The 17,802-nt window shown below is 41.5% G+C and overlaps 2 protein-coding genes across 2 annotated transcripts; both read left to right on the top strand.

The window, feature by feature from the left end:
* Positions 1 to 551: 551 nt before the first annotated feature.
* On the top strand, positions 552 to 6,326 carry LOC124138867 (glycine-rich cell wall structural protein-like). Its single transcript, XM_046505753.2, has 5 exons — positions 552 to 1,159; positions 1,782 to 1,855; positions 2,752 to 2,888; positions 3,740 to 3,893; positions 4,626 to 6,326. The coding sequence occupies exons 1-5, from the start codon at positions 556 to 558 to the stop codon at positions 4,731 to 4,733; spliced, it is 1,077 nt and encodes a 358-aa protein (XP_046361709.1). The 5' UTR covers positions 552 to 555; the 3' UTR covers positions 4,734 to 6,326.
* Positions 6,327 to 9,831: 3,505 nt separating this feature from the next.
* LOC124138866 (ras guanine nucleotide exchange factor G-like) lies at positions 9,832 to 14,649 on the top strand. The gene is made up of 5 exons (XM_046505752.2): positions 9,832 to 10,673; positions 11,059 to 11,138; positions 11,963 to 12,105; positions 13,170 to 13,326; positions 14,395 to 14,649. Exons 1-5 carry the CDS (start codon positions 9,941 to 9,943, stop codon positions 14,500 to 14,502), a joined length of 1,221 nt encoding a protein of 406 aa, XP_046361708.2. The 5' UTR covers positions 9,832 to 9,940; the 3' UTR covers positions 14,503 to 14,649.
* The last annotated feature ends 3,153 nt before the right edge of the window (positions 14,650 to 17,802 follow it).

The following is a 17,802-nucleotide window of genomic DNA, read 5'->3' as shown; positions in this document are numbered from 1 at the left end:
GTATATAACATAAGGTCACCGAGACCTGGAGTGTATTTGATTTCACTATCGACCAGCATGTCTCTCTCTATTGTAACAGTGGTAGCTTTGATGGCCAAGATGGCCTTTGGTCAGTTGGGTAGCATGGGAGGTGGTATTGGCGGTCCAATGGGTGTTTTTGGGGGCGGTGCAACTGGTGGCATGGGCGGGGGTGCAATGGGTGGTTTAGGGGGAGGTGCAATGGGTGGTTTAGGTGGAGGTGCAATGGGTGGTTTAGGGGGAGGTGCAATGGGTGGTTTAGGGGGAGGTGCAATGGGTGGCTTAGGGAGAGGTGCAATGGGTGGCTTAGGGGGAGGTGCAATGGGTGGTTTAGGGGGAGGTGCAATGGGTGGCTTAGGTGGAGGTGCAATGGGTGGTTTAGGGGGAGGTGCAATGGGTGGTTTAGGGGGAGGTGCAATGGGTGGCTTAGGTGGAGGTGCAATGGGTGGTTTAGGGGGAGGTGCAATGGGTGGTTTAGGGGGAGGTGCAATGGGTGGCTTAGGGGGAGGTGCAATGGGTGGCTTAGGGAGAGGTGCAATGGGTGGCTTAGGGGGAGGTGCAATGGGTGGTTTAGGGGGAGGTGCAATGGGTGGTGGTGCAATGCGTGGTGGTGCAATGGGTGGCTTCGGAGAAGGTGCAATGGGCGGCTTGGGAGGAGGTGCAATGCGTGCGGGTGCAATGGGTGGCTTTGGAGGAAGTGTGATAGGGGGCATGGGAGGAGGTTCTCCATTTGGCATGGGTTCTGGTATGGTTGGTATGCAATCTGGATCTTCAAGTGCAAGTGTTGGATTGGCTTCAGGAGCCGGTTCAAGTTCGCGGAACGGCGGACTAGGATCTAGCCAAAGCGGATTGGGATCTAGCCAAAGCGGATGGGGATCTAGCCAAAGCGGATGGGGATCCAGCCAAAGCGGATGGGGATCCAGCCAAAGTGGATGGGGATCTAGCCAGGCCAGTTCGCCTTCCTCTGGATGGAGCCCTGTGTCTGGTTCAAGTGCTGCAGGAATCGGTAGTCCAGCTGGGTTTGGTGCAGGTAGATTTGGGTTCCCTGGCGCAGGTTTCGGAGCCGGTCTGCCAATAACTGGGCTTACAGGAGGAGCTGCTGGTTTAGGATGGGGATTCAACCCACAGCAAAGAATCCTGAGTGAGTAGTTCCGTGAAGTTCAACATACATCTACATATTTCAAAGTAGACCCAACAGTGATAGAATCGGAACAATACAAACCCATAGAACTATAGAAATGGGAATTTGTGACATGACATAAACAATGTTTATAACCATAAAGTTATAGTCAAATATTTCATCAAATTCGCCGATAAGTCTGATCTTCTTCATTTTGATGATTTCGAAGAAAAACGACCCGTTTTCATATGTATCTATCTGTACACGGCGATAAGTCCCTAAACGATCGTGCTCAATCGACACTCTTCTCTGACGAATCATATTTGAGATAATACTCACTTTCATGTTACAATAGTGATTTATATGAAAAATGTCTGTCAATCATTTTCTCATTATATACATGTAATGAGGACTTGAAGCATATTGGTTATAGCTTTCGGTCACCCCATCCATTCTCACAAGGTACAATGTGTTAAGCTCATTGTTAGTTCTCCCATCCGTGATTTGACTGTTATGAAATTTATGTACATTAATTGGAATGAGATGAATCAAGGAGTTTGTGTACAAACCATAACATATTTTCCGTAATTAAAAATAAACTGTTACCATGGCATCAGTATTTGAGGAATTGTTTTTGTTTCAGATACTACAATTACCTGTGCCTTCACCGCTACAGGCTTCACCGGATCAGTCACCCTGAGAAGAGCAGCATCGGGGGTAAGTTTTAAATATTAGATGCGGAGTAGTTGTGTGGGTTTAACGCCGCTTTTGACGTCGTTGACTTGATGTTGAATGCAGGTCTTAGACGTTTAATTCGTTCGTGAAATCTAAGGCCTGACAAATTAAGAACATAATCAAGGCGAATATGGGATTCGAGCCTACGTTCTGCACAGCGAATTGCTGCGTCTTAGACGACAGGGCCACAATTTGTAAGTCTATATACACATTATTAATAAGTTATTAAGAAATTTATCTCCCTCCAGTTTTCAAACCTTTCTCTCACCGGTTAGCAAACTATCGTCGACAGTTTGATAGCATAAAGAATTTTGTGAATATATACAACTTTTTTCATTTCCGCCATGTATGTAACGAACTCCTTATACAACAGGACCTGGGAACTGTACATACAGTCAAGTCTCGTTAATCCGACAATCGGCTTTATCCGACACTCATGATGGGAACCGATTAAATCAGTGCTATTTAGACCCGTTAATCCGACAGTCTCGCACTCCGACTCCGACACACCTAATTTGCAACGAATGACCGAAATCACTCATTAATCAGTCTCGTTAATCCGACACAGTGATCAGCGAGCTCCGTGGTCATCTGCCCGCGAGTACACAGCCCCGTGTTTTGATGCGAGACGAGTCAGCTGGTAGCTACATAGTACTTATATATAGAGATAGACTTGCTTGACAATAAACAATTAATGCTTTAAATAAATAAACAGGATTAATCACATGCTGTATATGTCTGGTGGAGAATTGAACTTGTCTTCGTTTTCGACCTTTCAATGTATCCGCAATACGTTATAGCTTTTTAAGAAGTTTCCAGAGATGCTCTAGAATGCCGGCAAAACAAATGTTCTGAATGGTCTTGATCTTCCGCTCCAGTGGGTTAGAAGCAGTCCGTCAGGATCCATGACTATCAGCTCCACAACAGGAACAGGAACATTCAGCGTTGTCCTGACAGAGAGGTCCCGTACAGAGGCTGGTTGTACTTCTGACGGTCTTGGTCCAGTCCTTGCTAGGTAAGAGTTGCAGTTTGTTATAGTCATTCGTGAAACCCCATTAACACGAATCGACACATCATGTGCCTCGATTGCGCCAATATGACTCTTGCTCAATAGGATCATTGACCCGCAAATTATGTCTGGTGCAATGTCCAATTTATGCATGTGCCATGTGTTCACGTGTTTTTTTTCAAGTGAATAATTGACTTGCCTTCACGTGTGTTTGTGACGTGGGGCACGATACACTCACCTTTTTGCACACATCTAGCATCTTCACTATTTAATGCACACATTCTTATAATATCGTAATTTGACGCATCAGTGACAAAAATGATGACTGATGGAGTTCACTATTTTGATTTGTATCATAAGTTTACGTGTTTTCTTTCAAGTGAACAATTGACTTGTATTTGCATGTGTTTGTGACGGGTGGACCGACGAGGCAGGATACGCTCACCTTTTATATCTACTATGTCATAGTTATTCAGAAATACGTGCTTATGATTCAATCGGAATCGTACAGTTTTTTTATGAATAAGGGAATGGATTTGTCCCTGTTATTTACATTGATGTATTGATACCGGTGAGACTACCCTATATCATCTAGTATTGTTAGTAATTAGCTTCGTATAAAATACGATGTTGGATGAGACGTCATGTCGGATAAGACTGCAGTGGAACATCGTAGTCCTTGAATCGTCGACATTACATTATCCTTGTTACTTTATTCCGCCTTTAACGATTGAGCTAATGCGAACAATTTAATTATTTAACTTCATTACTTGCAAATTGGTATATCAGTCTTTTGCGAAACATTGTACAACAATAAAACACTACCCTGAAATAATTAATACTATGATATGTTCCAGTAACCCAAGATGGGGTATGTGGAGTATGGGCTTCGGTTCCAGCAACCGTGGCGTCCTTGCTACCGTCACCCTCTCGGCCAACCAGCAGAACAACGTCAACCTTGCCAACCTTCCATTCAACGACCTTGACCTCTACGCTGGACGTGGTCTTGCGGTAGGTTTTACCTCCGATTTTAAGTTTATGTTTATAAAGTTAAAGTAAACATTTACCTGATAGTGTTTACCAGTTTCATTCAGTTTCTTTCCATGGTGATCTTCATAGATATATATTAAAGGTGAATCTGTTATTGGATAATATTCGTATCTGTATTATAAGCCCACTTATGATGCGTTATTCCACTCCCCAAGTGAATGCTCATTGCGCTACGTTATTATTACTCAAGTCATTGAATCAATGTGTGGTCTAATTTCATTCTCATCTCCCTGGGGAGTATACAACTTTAAATTTAACTTTAAGTTTCGTAGTTACATGAAGTACGTATTAACTTTCTCATTTACCATTGTTTGTCGATTCCTAAAGGCAGTTAGGTAGCCAAGTGGTAAAAGCTTTGACCCGTCGCGCCCAAGACACGGGTACGATTCGTCACAATGATGTAATGTGTAATAGATGACTGGATTATGACCAAAAACATATTTACTCACTAGTTTAGTTAAGCGAGTTGAAATTTACGCCACATCGGTAGTACTTTATCCAAATAGTGGCGTGTCACTTGTATATATAATGAGGACGAATGCACAATCTTAAACAATATGACTGTCAATTTGGCAAACAAATATTTCAAAGACACGCACTGGTGAAATGTATGAAAACCTTCCTTTGCGTCCACCGCCATGGTGTTACTTGAATAATGAGAAGTCGTTTACATCTAATTTCTTTGCATTTCAGTTGTGTTCAACTTTGACAACTGGTGTTGATGGCAGACAAGTCTGTTCCGATCCCATCCCCGCCTGTTGCAAGCTGGGATTCGACGACATGGATGCAGTTACTCCTTAAACTTACTCTTCTCAAACGATATTCACTCGGACCGTAACAGACCAATACCCATCGGCCAGCACTGACAGGAATTCATATTGGAAGTAGTATCGTGCACGAGACTGTCACATGACACAACGCAATCTGCGGTAGTCATGAACCTAAATATGATTGTTCAAATCGTTTCCTTTTGATTTTGTCTTCCAATCAAATTGTATGCCTAACTGTCTCAAGAAGCAGTTTCAAATTATGCGAACTGTATACTACTCAATCTTCGAAAGGGATAGTGAGATATCTCATTATATATATATCATGGAAAGATAAAATATATCCCTATCAAAAGTTGAGTAGTATATATGCTGCCTATAAAAAAGTTGAGTAGTATATACGCTGCCTATCAAAAAGTTGAGTAGTATATACGCTGCCTATCAAAAGTTGAGTAGTATATACGCTGCCTATCAAAATTTGAGTAGTATACACGACTCCACTGCGGAATGAGACGATTGGATCCGAATGAAATGATATTACTTCAATTTTCTTCATAGAAAATCGCATTGGTTCTCTTCAGCATGCGATTTAATAATCAAATCGGACATAAGTATAAGTCCTTCCCTTTACTTGTATAGCTCAATATTCGTCATATCCTAAAGCCTTAAGTTTTTTAAGATATTGTTTGAATTATTATGTCAAATAGCAAAATATGCTTCTTGAACGTCAGCAAGGTTCAAACACCCCTAACCCTAACATACAGGACAGATGTAATTTTATGTTTGGAACTTGTACACCTGTTTCTATACATATACACACTAATATTATCGTTTTGATAAACTACTCTACTTTTGATAGGGATATATTTATCTGTCCGTGATACACAAAAGTGATTCTCATAATATGTCAAGTTTATATTGAAATAGAACGACATAGCTCATTAACCCTATCAGAAGTTGAGTAGTATATACATGAATTAACTCTTACTCTGCATACATGACTCTGTATTCGTACCAGCTGTCAAATGTTTCAAGTTCACTGTCATTATTTATTGTCATATGTTTAAAGATAATTATCAGAAATATTTAAAATAAATTATTTTTCACACATAATTAGCTTGTGTTGTTGTCCAGATAGGCGAATGCTACCCATTTGTGTAGATTCCATTATATTGATTATATATATCAATCTAATATTGGGAAATTCTGTTTTGTCTAGTAACGTACAAACGCATCAATGCGTCAACGATATAGCTGTATAATTGTTTTAATAAGAACATGTTTTAAACTTACCAAGATGAAGCAAAGTAATTTTTTTACAGTTTTACAAGTGGACAAAGTGAAATCTCAAATGTCATACATGATTGCTTGAGTTGTTAACGTGCATGTAAATTCATTTTTAAAATAAATATTATTATTCACGAGAGGCTCAATCGTCTGAGCAGAATTGCAGAGTTGCGCCCCTTAGGCATTCCAGAATCATGACCGAGCATGTATCTTTCTCCATCACTCATCAGTGTTCAGATGTTACAAATAGTACTTATATCTTTCAAGATTGATTTGTAGATTTTTCAGATGATCCCTTGTTTATGGAGAATAATGAAATAAAAGATCTTGATCACAGTTATCCCAAGTTGAGTCGTACTTACCCTTGCTGTCTTGAGGTCCTTAGGAAAGGGGGCACGGGTGGCCAAGTCGTGTAAGGCGCCGGGATTCGCTGTGCAGAGTTGCGTCCCTTGGGCACGCCAGAAACCTATGATTGTGGGTTCGAATCCCGGTTGGCCCCGATTATGTTTCTTGGTTTGTCATGGGTTTCATGGATGTGGTAAACATCTGAGACCTGCATCACTTCGGGCTTTCCTCCCATATTAAGCTGACGCGCCGTGATACAACTGGAATACTGTTAAAAGCGCGTTAAACTCACTCACTCACCTTAGGAAAGTGGCTAAAGACAATGTGATGTACTGAACGCCACACAGCGATGTACTGAACACCAAACTGAACGCCATACAGTGATGTACTGAATGCCTTACAGTGATGTACCGAACGCCATACAGTGATATACCGAACGCCAAACTGAACGCCACACTGAACGCCTTACAGCGATGTACTGAACGCCATACAGTGATATACTGAACGCCTTACAGTGATGTACCGAACGCCATACTGAACGCCTTACAGCGATGTACCGAACACCATACAGTGATATACTGAACGCCATACTGAACGCCTTACAGCGATGTACCGAACGCCATACAGTGATATACTGAACGCCATACTGAACGCCTTACAGTGATGTACCGAACGCCATACAGTGATATACTGAACGCCATACTGAACGCCTTACAGCGATGTACCGAACGCCATACAGTGATGTACTGAACGCCATACTGAACGCCTTACAGTGATGTACCGAACGCCATACAGTGATATACTGAACGCCATACTGAATGCCTTACAGCGATGTACTGAACGCCATACAGCGATGTACTGAAAGCCTTACAGTGATGTACTGAATGCCCTACAGTGATGTACTGAACGCCTTACAGTGATGTACTGAATGCCTTACAGTGATGTACTGAACGCCATACCGAACACATTACAGCGATGTACTGAACGCCATACAGCGATGTACTGAAAGCCTTACAGTGATGTCCTGAACGCCTTACAGTGATGTTCTACACGCCTTACAGTGACATACAGAACGCCATACTGAACGCCTTACAGTGATGTACTAAACGCCATACAGTGATATACTGAACGCCAAACTGAACGCCATACAGTGATGTACTGAATGCTTTACAGTGATGTACCGAACGCCATACAGTGATATACCGAACGCCATACTGAACGTCATACAGTGATGTACTGAACGCCATACTGAACACTTCACAGTGATGTACCAAACGCCATACAGTGATATACTGAACGCCATACTGAACGCCTTACAGTGATGTACCGAACGCCATACAGTGATATACTGAACGCCATACAGTGATATACTTTACGCCATTCTGAACACCTTACAGTGATGTACTGAACGCCATACTGAACGCCTTACAGTGATGTACCGAACGCCATACAGTAATGTACTGAACGCCATACTGAATGCCTTACAGCGATGTACTGAACGCCATACAGCGATGTACTAAAAAGCCTTACAGTGATGTACTGAATGCCCTACAGTGATGTACTGAATGCCCTACAGTGATGTACTGAACGCCTTACAGTGATGTACTGAATGCCCTACAGTGATGTACTGAACGCCATACCGAACACATTACAGCGATGTACTGAACGCCATACAGCGATGTACTGAAAGCCTTACAGTGATGTACTGAATGCCCTACAGTGATGTACTGAACGCCTTACAGTGATGTACTGAATGCCTTACAGTGATGTACTGAACGCCATACCGAACACATTACAGCGATGTACTGAACGCCATACAGCGATGTACTGAAAGCCTTACAGTGATGTACCGAACGCCATACAGTGATGTTCTACACGCCTTACAGTGACATACGGAACGCCATACTGAACGCCTTACAGTGATGTACTAAACGCCATACAGTGATATACTGAACGCCAAACTGAACGCCATACAGTGATGTACTGAACGCCTTACAGTGATGTACTAAACGCCATACAGTGATATATAGAACGCCAAACTGAACGCCATACAGTGATGTACTGAATGCTTTACAGTGAAGTACCGAACGCCATACAGTGATATACCGAACGCCATACTGAACGTCATACAGTGATGTACTGAACGCCATACTGAACGCTTCACAGTGATGTACCGAACGCCATACAGTGATATACTGAACGCCATACTGAACGCCTTACAGTGATGTACCGAACGTCATAGAGTGATATACTGAACGCCATACTGAACGTCATACAGTGATGTACTGAACGCCATACTGAACGCTTCACAGTGATGTACCGAACGCCATACAGTGATATACTGAACGCCATACTGAACGCCTTACAGTGATGTACCGAACGCCATACAGTGATATACTGAACGCCTTACAGTGATGTACTGAATGCCCTACAGTGATGTACTGAACGCCATACCGAACACATTACAGCGATGTACTGAACGCCATACAGCGATGTACTGAAAGCCTTACAGTGATGTACTGAATGCCCTACAGTGATGTACTGAACGCCTTACAGTGATGTACTGAATGCCCTACAGTGATGTACTGAACGCCATACCGAACACATTACAGCGATGTACTGAACGCCATACAGCGATGTACTGAAAGCCTTACAGTGATGTACTGAATGCCATACAGTGATGTACTGAACGCCAAACTGAACGCCATACAGTAATGTACTGAACGCTTTACAGTGATGTACCGAACGCCATACAGTGATATACCGAACGCCATACTGAACGTCATACAGTGATGTACTGAACGCCATACTGAACGCTTCACAGTGATGTACCGAACGCCATACAGTGATATACTGAACGCCATACTGAACGCCTTACAGTGATGTACCGAACGCCATACAGTGATATACTGAACGCCATACAGTGATATACTGAACGCCATTCTGAACACCTTACAGTGATGTACTGAACGCCATACTGAACGCCTTACAGCGATGTACTGAACGCCATACAGCGATGTACTGAAAGCCTTACAGTGATGTACTGAATGCCATACTGAACGCCATGCAATGATGTACTGAACGCCATACAGTGATGACATGGACTCCATACAGCACCGAGGAGTGGATCATAATCAGCGTGAATATATGATCCTGGAATGCTAAATGAACGCAACGCTACAAGATGTATTGTGCCGCCTGAGACGACTTGACCCTACGGCATGGGATATGTACTAGCATGTTATAGCAAAGTCCTGAATGTTGTACATCGATTTGTGACTTGGTGTTTGTTGCAACATCAATGATTTTCTTAATAAATAGGAAGTGATTCTGACAGGTGACATACCGACAGCACCTGACCTTGAGCGGGTCAGGTGTCGATCAACATAAAATATTGACAAGTGAATCCATCAAAGTTGTCTTGAGTCATTGTAAATATTTATGGATAGATGTTTGGAAACTTTTATAGGAATAGAACATACACCACTGGATGGGAAATCAGCTACAAGACGACATATACCGTTGACGGTTTTTTTTAGTATTAAACCGTCATCACAAAATGTGACCTTCGACAGCTATACGACTGAAAAACAAAACAAGCGGTACACCATGATGATGATTCGCACTGCATTGTTCTGCTTAGCAGTATTTGTGTCCGGTGCACAGTGTCAAGGCTGGAGTGGACAGCAGCCACAGGGACAATGGAACAGTCAAATTGGAAGCCAAGGAGGATTAGGTGGAAGCAACGGAGGACCAAGCATGTTTGGAGGCGGTAGCTTTGGTCCAAGTCTGTTCGGTGGAGGCAGTCTTGGAACAAGTCCCTTTGGTAGTTCAGGTCCATTTGGGAGTAATAACTTCAGATCTAACCCAGGGACTAACTGGATCAACTCGGGACCTTTTGGAATGAATGGTCGTAATGCACCAAACGGTCAGCCTTTTGGACCCAGTTCCTTTGGTCCTAACGGACCAATGCCAAGCAACCCCAATGCATGGGGCTCATCTCCAAACCAAAGAGGTCCATTTTCTCCAACTTCTCCCTTCCTGTCAAACTCACCGAATTCCCAGATGAATTCCTTTCAGTCAACATCAAATTTTCGACAAAATCCATTTCAAACGAATCTGAACTCTCGATCTAATAATCCATTTGCACCACCATCGGGTAGTATGGTTCCGTTTCCCAACATGCCTTTCATGCCAAATTCTGCCCAGAATAGATTCGATACAGGGTTTTTTCAAGGTTTTGGATGGCAACCAGGAATGGCGTCTCTCGCGATACCAGGAACACCCAGCATAGGAAGCAGTAGGTCTGCTTCTAATAGTAATGGTATTGACATTTCAGAAGGTAAGTTTTATTACAATTGAATATACCCCATAAACTTGTACTTACACATTTATGACCGTTTAGAAACATTTGGCTACTTTGTTCACTGGTGAATATGGGGTGGTGTGGTTGTCAAAGTGTTCGTACGTCAAAACGAAGGCCTGAGCGAATTCCTTACATGGGTACAATGTTTGAAGCTTATTTATGGAGTCACGAGTGTGTAATGGTTGCAATATTGCCAATAGCTGCTCAAACCATACTCACTTTTTGTTCGTTTAACGTCATAACACTAATATACATGCATTATTCATGTAAACTAAACTTGAATTCAAATAGCAAACGCATTATCTATGACGTATGTCCAAACATAATGTATTGTTGTTATGATGACATTCTTTCATTGAAGGCGAGACTCTCACCTGTAGTGCCAGAGACAATACAGGCTCTTTAGCAGTTACTCTATCATGGACGGATAATAGCAGCCAGGTAAACTGTTAACTCATTTCTCACGTTCATACAAAATATAGACGTAGTGATAGAATAGGTGGTTGACGCGTTCGCTTGTATCGTCGAAGGCCCGTGTACAAGGTGTGAAAAATCAAAACGATGAAACCCTCCTCCACAATCATAAGAAATCTCTACTATATGATTACGATAATATAAGAACTTTCGCGAAACGATGAGCGTATAGTGTCCCACAGGTGACGTACGTCATAAACACATACAAAGGCTAAGTCAATTGTTCACTTGAAATAGGAACATATGATACACGGCAACAATTGGGAATTGCAGCGGACATTTTGGTCAATGATGCATCAAACATGGAAATGCCCTCCTCTTGTCTATTATAAAAAGTCTTGAAAACTTCACTAAGGCCTTGCATATTCTTACCCTGATCAAATAACTTTTGAGCAGGAATCGCACGACGCTCTTTGATGTCTTCGTAGAAAGAGCATGTGATAGACTGTACCTCAAAGATTGTGAAATGTCAACACCAAAGGCTGGAGCTCCTGCAGAATTGCTCAACATAAAGGGAAAGTCGACGACTATTGGAAAGTTGAAGTCATCCCTCTTGTCATACATACTTGTGGATAGTTTTTGTCACCCTGAAACCCATTTCAATGTTCCCTGTCATGATATTGCTGACAAAAATGAAGAAAGCTGAGTGAAACCATACTCGCAGAATACAAAACAAAATGATGTACTATCACCGTACATGCACATGTTTATTTATCTATGCCAAAATTTAAACTTAACTGCCATGCTTGACAAATAGAGATGATTTTGTTTCTATGACTTTTGGTCCTTAGAGAGGACAGACGTTTAACCCAATACAAGGTGTCGTCAACGTGACGTCAACGACGCTGTCTGGAACGTTTACGGTGCTCCTGACACGGCGAGCCCGGGCGGAAGCAGGGTGCTCTTTAACTACCATGGGCGAGATTCTCTCACGGTCAGTTTAGTCAGTGAATGTCAACATATTGAATACAGGTAAAAAGAATATTAATATGAGAGAAATATTGCCACTGTGCCAACATTTAAATAACCACTTGTTACTTTGGTAGTGTGTCAAAACAGAGTTAATATAAAAAAATATAAAACAAACCTCACCGACACCATGTCCTCAGCACGTTCTGTCACAAATATAGTGGAGCGGTGGGGATAGCTGTCCCGGTTCGATTCCCCGTTTGGTACAACGTGTGGAGCTCATTTCTGGGGTCTCCGCCGTGATATTGCGGGACCATTGCTAAAAGCGGCGTAAAATCATAATCATTCACATGTAAAGTGTAAACTCTCGATCAGAATCTAACCCAAATAATCAGTTTGGATATGTAAAATGATGTTATTTATCTGCACTGGTCATTTAGAAACTGTTGTGTCAGTGAATACAGGACAATATGTGAAATCCTTGACCTCATGTAACTTCTATGTGAAATTTGGGCAAGGATAAGGCATCCCTATTGGCACTAATTATGCACCCCACACATGTTAATCTGTTTCTTAATGCATATGCATCGGATTTTCTGCTCGGATTGGCAAAAACAAAGTGTGATAATTTGGTCAAGAAGTTTAAGTTAAGCTTCAGGTATATCAATGATCTGATACCGTTCAAAAATGGTCAAATAGCCAATTTACTTACCTGAATTAGAAACAAAAGCGACCAGTGAAAGCGCCTCATCTGTTTCATTTTTAGACCTATGCTTAAAGATTTTAAAGTGCAATATTCCAGCAGCCAAAAGCTTTGGTGTCTACAGTTCACAACTTTGTCGGTGCAAACGAGTATGCGCTTTATGCGAAGATTTGAAAGAGCGCCATACGACTCTTCTGTTCTTAAACGCCTTTCAAGATTAACTTTTTCTGTGACTGTGCGTTTCTAGCATGCAATGTGAATAAAGAAGCGACAGAAGTTGAATATTATTTATTAGGTAGAAAGAATAGGACAGTAAATACATAAGTCTCCAAATTTATTCATATTCTTATGACGCCCGCTGTGTGACTTCCTTGTTCTCTCTACAGAACTACTACAAACAGCGCATGGGGAGGCACCAGGGTCTTCAGCCTGGGAGTGTTGTCTTCAATACGTGTGAGACGTGGTGTGGAATCTTCAATTACTATACCGACACCTAACCTGCCGTTGTTGAGTCTGCAGCAATATTCAGGGAGAGGAATCGTGGTAAGTGGTATTTCCACATCTTTACAGTGAAACCTCGTTAATCTGGACCTCGGGCGTTTTTTTTAGCATCTTCAACTACAAACGACAATCGTTCGTTAATCCGGACGAATTACTGGGATCAATGTATCCGGATTAACGAGGTTTCATAGTATATGAAATTATCTTTTTTTATCCCAATGGTCCAAGGTACACCAAAGTGTCCTTTCGTAGAACACATGTATCACGTGTTAGCTCACCTTGCAATTATTAACGTTATGTAGACGTCTTATAAATACTATTGTTGACGGTATTTGAAATTACGTCTTTAACTGACGGTGTTATTGTGTATCATTGTTGACATCGTGTGACACATTTCTCTATGTAGTAAATAATACATTCTTACTACAGGTAATAATACAGTAGGGATAATTAAGAAGTTATATCGACCGCGTAGTGAAAATGTATATGTTCCTTGAAACCACTATGACACACGCGCCCATGTAATGATATTTGTCTGATATGCGCAAGGGCTGTTCAGACAGCTGATAACAATCCCACTCAGAAATGATGATCAAGGAATTATAGTCTGAAATATGTGCCTAATGTTCATCATTTAATTGTTGATTTTCTGCCGCAATGGGGTAATCCGGAACGCGTTTAATGAATATACCCATAAATCGTGTAGGCAAAGTGCTTGTTCCAAATGTACCTTTGAAGGATACTCTGTTGGATTAGACGGTTATCTTAATGCAAGGCAGTTTGGGTTGTGTACTACCCAAGGAGCTGAGAATGTAATTTGAGTGTACACTGATCCATTGACCGGGGTGATGAATTGTGTAGCGCCAGAGGACAATAAAACTAAGTCCGTCCTGCGCACTATGGCTTCCGATTCGAAGAATAAGCCAATAGTTTTCTTTGTATATTCCCCAGGGAGCTGAGAATACACACTGAGTACACACTGGTCCATTGACGGGGGTAATAATGTTAGCGCCGAGCATGAACCTTGCGTGTGGAGACCAGTACAATATAAGTACACACAGTATTATTATCATCACTAGTTGACTTTCATGGGAATTGTCTGTGTTTCAGCTATGTAGCGGCACAGCCTCAGATTCTAGCGGAAGGGCCAGTTGCATTGGCACCTTTCACCTCTGCTGCAAACTCGGTTATGACAATCAAGACGCCATCCTACCATGATGCCCTGTTCCACCATCGAGACTTTGCTTGTTTGTTGTCTAACGCCGCGCTCAGCAATATTCCAGTTATATGACGGCGGTATGTAAATAATCGAGTCTGGATCAGACAATCCAGGGATTGACATCATGAGCATCGATCTACGCAATTGGGATACGATGGCGTACATCAAGCAAGTCAGCTAGCCTGAGCACCCGATCCCGTTTATCGCCTTTTACGACAAGCACAGTCGCCTTTAACGGCAAGCATGGGTTGCTGAAGACCTATTCTCTGCCCGAATATTCACGGGTCCACCTTCGAGGCATCTGGACACATCTTACCGGACTATAGTGAGTTATTATGGCTTGACGCCGCTTGTAGCCACATTCCCGCAATATCACGGCCAGGGCACCAGAAATGGGCTTCACATATCGAACCCGGTTCTTGGTGTGACAAGCTAACGCTTTAACTACCAGGCTACCCCACCGCTCCAGTGGACTATAGACAGGAACTGGAGTCTGACCTTGTCGATGATCGCAAAACAAGACGTTCTTTCACCACGAATAACATCATACAGACTTAAAAACCAGCTGTTGGCCAATGCTGTCAAACACTGTTGGCAGGCAGCCAAGTATGGTCTTGTGTATCGTCACATCAGAAAGCCCTATTGAAGGTATATCATTCTTAGGTGAACCCATTAATGAATGTCCGGATAAGCCAATCAGCTGTACGTGTGACCCTCTGTACATCTGTATGTGTATAAAGTTTTAATCGTCCGGGGTTTGCAGATTAAAAGAATCCGGACTAACGAGGTTCAACTGTAGTTATGTACATAAAGGTAACTTTAATTGTTTAACGGTGCTGTACATATCATTATCCAATCTTTCATCACTTGTTTTACTTTTCAAAATATTTTTTGATAATATTTGTTCTTTTAGAACCATATATTCCAGGATCATCCGTTATCCAAAATGTATATACATTTTCACCACCATATTCAGGTGGAAACTTTGCTTTGTACATTTCCATATTATCAAATAAAAGAAACCAATATATGAATGTGTGTGAGTTCTGTTTTCTGTTTAAGACAAAGGTGTTACCTTTGGCTTAATGTTATATTTTCCTACTGTCATCCGTGTCAGTAGCCCTATTGATCCGGGGTTGGGGAGTTGGGGTGGGGGGATTCCGGGTTAGATTATGTCCCAGCAACCTATGTTGGTTGGAAGAGGCGACTTAAGGATCGGTTGTTCCATCTCGATGACTTGGCTGATTGCGTGTCATCGTGCCTCTAGGGCGTGAATCGCTGTTCAAAACATCAATCACTTGTTTGTCCGGCTGCAGTCATACAACTGGAATATTTTCGAGTGCGGTGTTAAACAACAAACATAGAAAAACAAATAGCAGTGTTTATTTCGGGTTTCTTTTTCATTTTGGAATCACAACCTGAGCATTCACCCGATGAAGGAGTAATCATATATTCCGAAACGTTGTGTTCCTCATAACAAAGTAGTTAACATCCATACATTCTCTTCCTTATGAATAAATTATGGTAATTCTGGTTTTGGGTGTAATGCGACCGGATACTTGCTCCTGGTCATAATGCAAAGGTCAGTAAAACTACTGTTATGATTTGCATACGACGTTTGTTTGATGCATTAAATGGTGACCATAGACGAATATGTTAGGTGTGGTTTTAGAAACGTAACTACTTTTGTTTGAAAACATATAGAAACCATTGAGTCACGTCTTTAGTCATCGAAATGTATAAGTTTTTTTCTGAACATTCCAGAGGAAAATCAATATGGTTTCATCTAAGACAATGGGAACGCCAGAAACCTTTGATCTTGGATGATACACGTTCATATAACAACGTTAATGATAGATTGGGGGCACAGGTGGTTCAGTCGTATAAGGCGCCGCAATTCGCTGTGCAGAGTTGCGTCCCTTGGACACGCCAGAAACCTATGATTGTGGGTTCGAATCCCGGTTCGCCCCAATTCGGTTTCAATGTTTGTCAGGACCATACCCATGCTTGTGGGTGCCACCGAAGTGGTAAACGTCTAAGACCTGCGTCACTACGGGCTTCCCTCCCACATTAAGCGGACACGCAGTGATATAACTGGAACGCTTTTCAATTCGGCGTAAAACCCAAATCAAAGCAAGAATGAACCCCTGCAAAATAATTACTAAAACCCAAGCGTTAACGGACCAGCATAAAAAAATGAAGACCGACAAAATCTAAATCTAAAACAATAACCAACGTAAAGAGCATATTAATGTCAATCATGGTATGAACAAATAAAAAAGCATAAAGTACAAACAAAGTATCAAATACTAGTAAATACAAATAAATATCAACATCTGACTGAGAAATATCTAGGTCAGATGCTCTCGGAATAATAGCGACACAGCTGTCCACATCGCGGAGATACGTTTTTGAAAAAAAATGCAATTACTGTATTTTGGAGCTTGTCCATGATTCCACACTCCTAAAAATGGGTTTATCTTTTATCAGTTCTTGATGAAGATTGCAATCACCTTTAGCTTCCTTAAATACCACCTGCTTCATTACTCTGTTTAAAAAAAAGTTGTTTACCATTAACCTGAGGCGCTTGGGGATTACTGTATTTCTTTCGTAATAAATAACGTCATTTTTTATGTACGAACTTACCCATGTTTATCTCAGTGGCCATACGATGACGTGATTTGTTTTTTTCAGAATCAGTACGTCAATGCGTGGCGTGAATTATTTCCGTAGTATGTCACGGATCGTTTAAATATAAAGTTTTTAAAGATCAGAAAAATGTATCTGAACTTGTCGCTTCAAATGGAATTTGCTTAAGAACCGGAAATAGTGGTAAGACAATTAAAAATGAGGTGGTGTGGGGAGTGCTACATGTATGTTTTTGTTGCTTTTGTTGTTGTTATATGTATTATAATTCTTCAAATTACGTTTACAAAATTACACAAAAGCGTATTCGATCTAAATAAATCGCTAACAACAAACTTAAAACATAAAAGTTTTTAAAGAATGTCCACACCTTGGTGACGCCTAAGGTGTAAAAATACACCCAAGACGTGCCCTTAGGACGTACAGTGCAATACATCAATCACCCTGCAGTTGATAACGATCTTGATTGGGTGAAGGAACTAAAGTGCTATATAATCAATAATCAAACTTCCCTTTTCATAAACATGTAACGCCTCCTTATTCAGGGCATTGTATAAAAAACTATATTATACGGTACGCGATTTCAAAGACGTAATTCAAAATTAACATATAGTTTTTTATTTGTTTCAACAAAGTCAGTAAATGAACCATCG

The sequence above is a fragment of the Haliotis rufescens genome, unplaced genomic scaffold, assembly GCF_023055435.1.
Source record: "Haliotis rufescens isolate VD_foot unplaced genomic scaffold, xgHalRufe1.0.p SCAF_2, whole genome shotgun sequence".
Classification (NCBI taxonomy): Eukaryota; Metazoa; Mollusca; class Gastropoda; order Lepetellida; family Haliotidae; genus Haliotis; species Haliotis rufescens.
Note: the sequence above shows the minus strand (reverse complement) of the source record. Positions and strands in the feature narration are given on the sequence as shown.